Source organism: Pongo pygmaeus, chromosome 14, assembly GCF_028885625.2.
Source record: "Pongo pygmaeus isolate AG05252 chromosome 14, NHGRI_mPonPyg2-v2.0_pri, whole genome shotgun sequence".
Classification (NCBI taxonomy): domain Eukaryota; kingdom Metazoa; phylum Chordata; class Mammalia; order Primates; family Hominidae; genus Pongo; species Pongo pygmaeus.
Genome location: NC_072387.2, coordinates 64785760 through 64792095, shown reverse-complemented (window position 1 = coordinate 64792095; position 6336 = coordinate 64785760). Strand labels below are relative to the sequence as shown.

The 6336-nt window shown below is 41.7% G+C and overlaps 1 protein-coding gene across 1 annotated transcript; it reads left to right on the top strand.

The window, feature by feature from the left end:
* Positions 1-3503: 3503 nt before the first annotated feature.
* On the top strand, positions 3504-5130 carry LOC129011548 (bcl-2 homologous antagonist/killer-like). The gene is made up of 2 exons (XM_063650693.1): positions 3504-3951; positions 4142-5130. Exons 1-2 carry the CDS (start codon positions 3740-3742, stop codon positions 4569-4571), a joined length of 642 nt encoding a protein of 213 aa, XP_063506763.1. The 5' UTR covers positions 3504-3739; the 3' UTR covers positions 4572-5130.
* Positions 5131-6336: the final 1206 nt, after the last annotated feature.

The window sequence follows — 6336 nt, the reverse complement described above, 5'->3', positions numbered from 1 at the left end:
TAATAACTATGTGCCAGATACTGAATATTCTACTGATAATAACCAATTTAATCAATAAAACAGTGCTATTATTGCTCAAGATTATTATTCTGTTTGTTTAAATATTAGGAAAGTAGGATGCAGAGTGTAAATAGCTTATGAAAGATCATAGAGTGACTATTTAAGCTAGAATTTACTAGGCAGTCTGACTGTGGAGTTAATATTTGTAGTTGATACCCTTAAATGATGAAGGATGATGGCTTCACTTGGTAGATCAGGAAAATTGAGTTTTCATGATTTTGCCTTAGTTGTTCCTGATAACTTTAAAAAGTTGCCTTAAAAAATTAAAATTATGATGCTTTCCAGCAATCTCCATTTTTCTTTTATCTTTGTCCCATTTTCTTCTCCTCTCCACCAGACAAACTATCAGTGTAACAACAAAACAAGGGTCTTACCTAGACAGATCCAGTAGCTCCTCGTAAGCAAAGTCTGCTTATTTAACAGGAGTGGTGTATGTCCCAGCTAGAGGTGTTTTACTCATCTTGGAATAAAAGGTACAAAAGAATTCTTCTTGGACCACCCACCTCCCCCAAAAAAGCTATATATGGTATTGAGTGCTGAAAGCGTCAGAAACCTGAGCAAGAAAGACAGCAGGAATTGAAACACTGAAACTCAGACTTAAAACTGGAACAGGTGTCAGTAATTACATAGTTATCTGCCTTTAATGAACTGAACTGAATGTCAGATACTACAGTTTATCATGAGCCATTAAGCTATGTTTTTCCTAAAAATATTATATTTAGTAATCATTCAAGGGCAAATAAAATATATGTTTAATCAAATGAAATAAATTTCCCCTTGTACCTCAACAATTGACTAAAGGCAAGTCTTTGTTGTACTGAGAAACACACAACTGAAGGAGTTAAATCAAAGCTAAAAGATACATAGAGGGAAATATATTCTAAACCTACTGAACCTTAAGAAATAAAAGCAAAATATGCAAAATGTGCAAAAGTAAATGAATACATCATTTTCCATGACTTAAATATATTATTATCTTACATGTTACAATAAAGAGTATTCCCCTAAGGAAGAAAACAATTTTCCTATCTTGTAGGAATTAAGTGCCTCTTATATTTTTAACCAAGCAAATATTCATATCTAGATGCTCTGAGAATATTATTTTTAGAAACCCATGCTTCATACATAGTAGAAAAATTAGGATGACTATAAAATACATATTATAATGTTGTATACCATAATAAAATTATGTACCATAATATTAACTACATATTTGAATTGTTATATCATAGGTAATAGACAAATGTATAAAATAGTAGTATAAAATTTAGAGGCTGAATGCTTCCATTAGCATAGTATTCAAATATTTTTGGGCATACTTTTCTCAGGTAAGCAGCTTCAAAATAGGTAAACAAAATATATGCTTTTTAGTTTCTTAGTTAGACTTTTATTATTTGCTGCTTTGCAAAAAGTTCCAGCTCTTTATGATTTTATAATGTTTTCAGTAATCTCATAATGAGAATTATATTAACTACAGACATGCTTATATGCCTTTGCTGAATGCCAGAAAAAAGCCTAGATATATCTAGCCACTGAGATAAAACTCTCTTTATGCCATTCATAAGAAGCATAGGAAATGTAAGCAATAAATAATTTGCAGTTTATTTAACAATAGGTCTTCCCAATGGATTATCTAGGACTTATTAGACAATATGTTATTTCTTCATCTAATATGACTCATTTTGATATGGATTTTGTGTCTGAGAAGAGCTAATGAATATATCTGAGTCTCCATTTAGAGATAAATGTGATGGACAATGAATATCAGTATTTCAATGTTATGTCTTAGCATCAGTAAATTGAACTGGTTGGTGAATATGTTTGTTTTCCATATGATTTATGTATATATATATGCTCATAAAAATCTCAGATATATGTATTTATGTGTGTGTGTATGTATGTGTGTATATATACACATATATACATATATGTTTATATATATATATAATCTCAAAATCTGAAAAGAGGTGTGAAGGTGTGGATAACAGCAAAGTAGCATATACAGAAATTCCCTCTGTATAGTTTCCCCTATTTCATGGTTATTGGACTATTTATTTATCATTATAAGGAATTTTCAACAAGAATCCATTTTATATTATCTGCTACATTGTCTTTTCAGACTTACATTGAAATATCAGAAAAGAAATAACCATAGACAGCTTTAGAAGTTAAATATTAATGAAAATAAAAAATGAAAATTTGAAAACTCACCATGCAATTTTAGAAAATATAAAGTTTACTCAGTGAATATACATTAACTAAAATATAGATTAATTGTTAAGAGTAGGTAAAACACACTTAAATTTTATTAAGTTAAAAACATATTTCACTGATGATGTGGTTAGGCTTTGTGTCCCCATCGAAATCTCATCTTGAGTTTTAATCTGCATAATTCCCCTGTGTCTAGGCCGAAACCTAGTGCGAGGTGATGTGATGGGATCATGGAGGCAGTTTCTCCCATGCTGTTCTTGTGATAGTGAGTGAGTTCCCATGAGATCTGATGGTTTTATAAGGGGCTCTCCTTCTTTTGCTCTCACTCCTCTCTCCTGCTGCCTTCTGAAGAAGGACATGTTTGCTCCCCCTTCTTCCATGATTGTAAGTTTCCTGAGGCCTCCCCAGCCATGCAAAACTGTGAGTCAATTAAACCTTTTTTCTTGTAAATTACCCAGTCTCAGGTATTTCTTTATAGTAGTGTGAAAACTGGCTAGTACAACTGACAACTGTTCAAAAGAATGCAAACAAAAAACAAAAAGGAGAGGATGAAAATGAGTAAATATCTGGCCATATGACAGATTAACAAACATGAATTAAACTAAATAAGTATACTTTTTTATGAAGAAGAAATCCTACTACATTAACAAATCTAAATAGTGTAGAATAATCTGGTGCTAATTTTTCAATATGAAAATGTCTTTTGCACCTCCATGTTCTGTAATGTGGTTGCAAATATCAACAGACTTGAATTATCACTTGGCAGTTTTGTTTAAGGGTATGCGATATTTTGTGACCAATTTGAATTCTTACCTGTGCAGGAATAGAAATGGTGACCTAGTTGTACAGGCATCCAGTCCCCAGACTGAATCCTGAGTGGTGTTTTATTTGAAAGCAAGCAACATTCATGCTACATAGGATGCTTCTTTCTATATTCTTAGAAAAAAATGACATTCAACTATTTCAGAAACTAAAAGTAATTATAGTTGCATAAACAACTAAATTGTCCCTTAGACTTCTTGATGATTTTTGTTTCCCCCTCTATGTCGTCTCTTTCTGAAGTATTTAGAAAAGACTCTGGTTAATTAATTTATACAAATGGAAAACAAAGTGTGATTCATCCCTAAAGTTTTTCCATTGTAATTGAGGTGAAGTTCTAAGCTTAGGACTCAATGAAAAGAATAGCAAAATGTATTTAATATTATGAGCAACTTTTGAAATCTCAGGCCCCTGGCACCTCTATGATCACTGGAGTCTCGCGGGTCCCTCCGGCTGCACAGGGACAAGCAAAGGCTGCATCCAGATGCCGGGAATACACTGACGCCCGTTCCTGGAAGCTGGGCTCCCACTCAGCCCCTGGGAGCAGCAGCTGCCAACCCCTCGGAACCTCCATCTCCACCCTGCTGAGCCACCCGGGTTGGGCCAGGATCCCGGCAGGCTGATCCTGTCCTCCACTGAGACCTGAAAAATGGCTTCGGGGCAAGGCCCAGGTCCTCCCAGGCAGGAGTGCGGAGAGCCTGCCCTGCCCTCTGCTTCTGAGGAGCAGGTAGCCCGGGACACAGAGGAGGTTTTCCGCAGCAACGTTTTTTACCGCCATCAGCAGGAACAGGAGGCTGAAGGGGCGGCTGCCCCTGCCGACCCAGAGATGGTCACCTTACCTCTGCAACCTAGCAGGACCCTGTATCCTTTTTAGCCCATGCCTGCCCCTTGTCCCGGAGCCCAACACTCATGTCTTAGAACACTGTCGGAGACCTCCAAGAAGGGGTGCACAGGGCCATGGACAGCTCAGGCAGAACCCCTCTGCCATGAGCCAGGCCCTGGCCCCGACTGCCTGGTTACCGGCTCACCTGCGTGCCTCCTGCTCCCACAGCACCATGGGGCAGGTGGGACGGCAGCTCGCCATCATCGGGGACGACATCAACCGACGCTATGACTCAGAGTTCCAGACCATGTTACAGCACCTGCAGCCCACGGCAGAGAATGCCTGTGAGTACTTCACCAAGATTGCCTCCAGCCTTTTTGAGAGTGGCATCAATTGGGGCCGTGTGGTGGCTCTTCTGGGCTTCGGCTACTGTCTGGCCCTACACGTCTACCAGCGCGGCCTGACTGGCTTCCTGGGCCAGGTGACGCGCTTCGTGGTCGACTTCATGCTGCATCACTGCATTGCCCTGTGGATTGCACAGAGGGGTGGCTGGGTGACAGCCCTGAACTTGGGCAATGGTCCCATCCTGAACGTGCTGGTGGTTCTGGGTGTGGTTCTGTTGGGCCAGTTTGTGGTACGAAGATTCTTCAAATCATGACTCCCAAGGGTGCCCTTTGGGGTCCCAGTTCAGACCCCTGCCTGGACTTAAGCGAAGTCTTTGCCTTCTCTGCTCCCTTGCAGGGGTCCCCCCTCAAGAGTACAGAAGCTTTAGCAAGTGTGCACTCCAGCTTCGGAGGGCCCCTGCGTGGTGGCCAGTCAGGCTGCAGAGGCACCTCAACATTGCATGGTGCTAGTGGGCCCTCTCTCTGGGCCCAGGGGCTGTGGCCGTCTCCTCCCTCGGCTCTCTGGGACCTCCTTAGCCCTGTCTGCTAGGCGCTGGGGAGACTGATGACTTGGGGAGGCAAGAGACTGGGAGCCACTTCTCCCCAGAAAGTGTTTAACGGTTTTAGCTTTTTATAATACCCTTGTGAGAGCCCATTCCCACCATTCTACCTGAGGCCAGGACGTCTGGGGTGTGGGGGTTGATGGGTCTATGTTCCCCAGGATTTAGCTATTCTGGAAGATCAGCACCCTAAGAGATGGGACTAGGACCTGAGCCTGGTCCTGGCCCTCCCTAAGCATCATGTGTCCCAGGAGCAGGACCTACTAGGAGAGGGGGGCCAAGGTCCTGCTCAACTCTCCCCCTGCTCCCATTCCTCCCTCCGGCCATACTGCCTTTGCAGCTGGACTCTCAGGGATTCTGGGCTTGGGGTGTGGGGTGGGGTGGAGTCTCAGACAAGAGCTGTCTGAACTCATGTGTCAGAAGCCTCCAAGCCTGCCTCCCAAGGTCCTCTCAGTTCTCTCCCTTCCTCTCTCCTTATAGACACCTACTCCCAACCCATTCACTACAGGTGAAGGCTCTCACCCCCATCCCTGGGGGCCTTGGGTGAGTGGCCTGCTAAGGCCCCTCCTTGCCCAGACTACAGGGCTTAGGACTTGGTTTGTTATGTCAGGGAAAAGGAGTAGGGAGTTCATCTGGAAGGTTCTAAGTGGGAGAAGGACTATCAACACCACTAGGAATCCCAGAGGTGGGATCCTCCCTCATGGCTCTGGCACAGTGTAATCCAGGGGTGTAGATGGGGGAACTGTGAATACTTGAACTCTGTCCCCCCACCCTCCATGCTCTTCGCCTGTCTAGGTCTCCTCAGGGTGGGAGTGAGAGTGCCTTCTCTATTGGGCACAGCCTAGGGTCTTGGGGGTGAGGGGGGAGAAGTTCTTGATTCAGCCAAATGCAGGGAGGGGAGGCAGATGGAGCCCATAGGCCACCCCCTATCCTCTTGAGTGTTTGGAAATAAACTGTGCAATCCCCTCAAAAAAAAGAATAAATAAATAAATCTCAGAAAGTATCTCAAAGCTGCTGGGTACACCAAGACCAGAGGAAGACGTTCCCAAAGATGAGACAAAGGGCCACCAATAGATAAAATCTGCAGAATATGTGGTTGGTTCAAAATCTAAGACAAGAATGCAGGAAACAGGAAAGAAGGGATTAATTTATTTTACATGTCCAGGGGTGAAATTTTATTGAAAAAAATATTTTGAAAACAGGAGAATAGATAGCGTAAAATAGTCCCAATAATTTCAACCCATTCTTCATTCACACAGTCATTTATTGACCATATTCTAAATAGAACATCTGCTATGATTTGGGCATTCTGCCATTCCTAGATACACAAATATGAATACATTATAACCAGCCCCTGCCCTTGTTGTGGTGATGGCATACCTTACTGTGGAAGACAAATAATAATTCTGCCTCTAGTCTGCATAACTTATATTTGAATCTCTTTATAACACTTGTTTTCACAGAATGTTCATTAAATCTA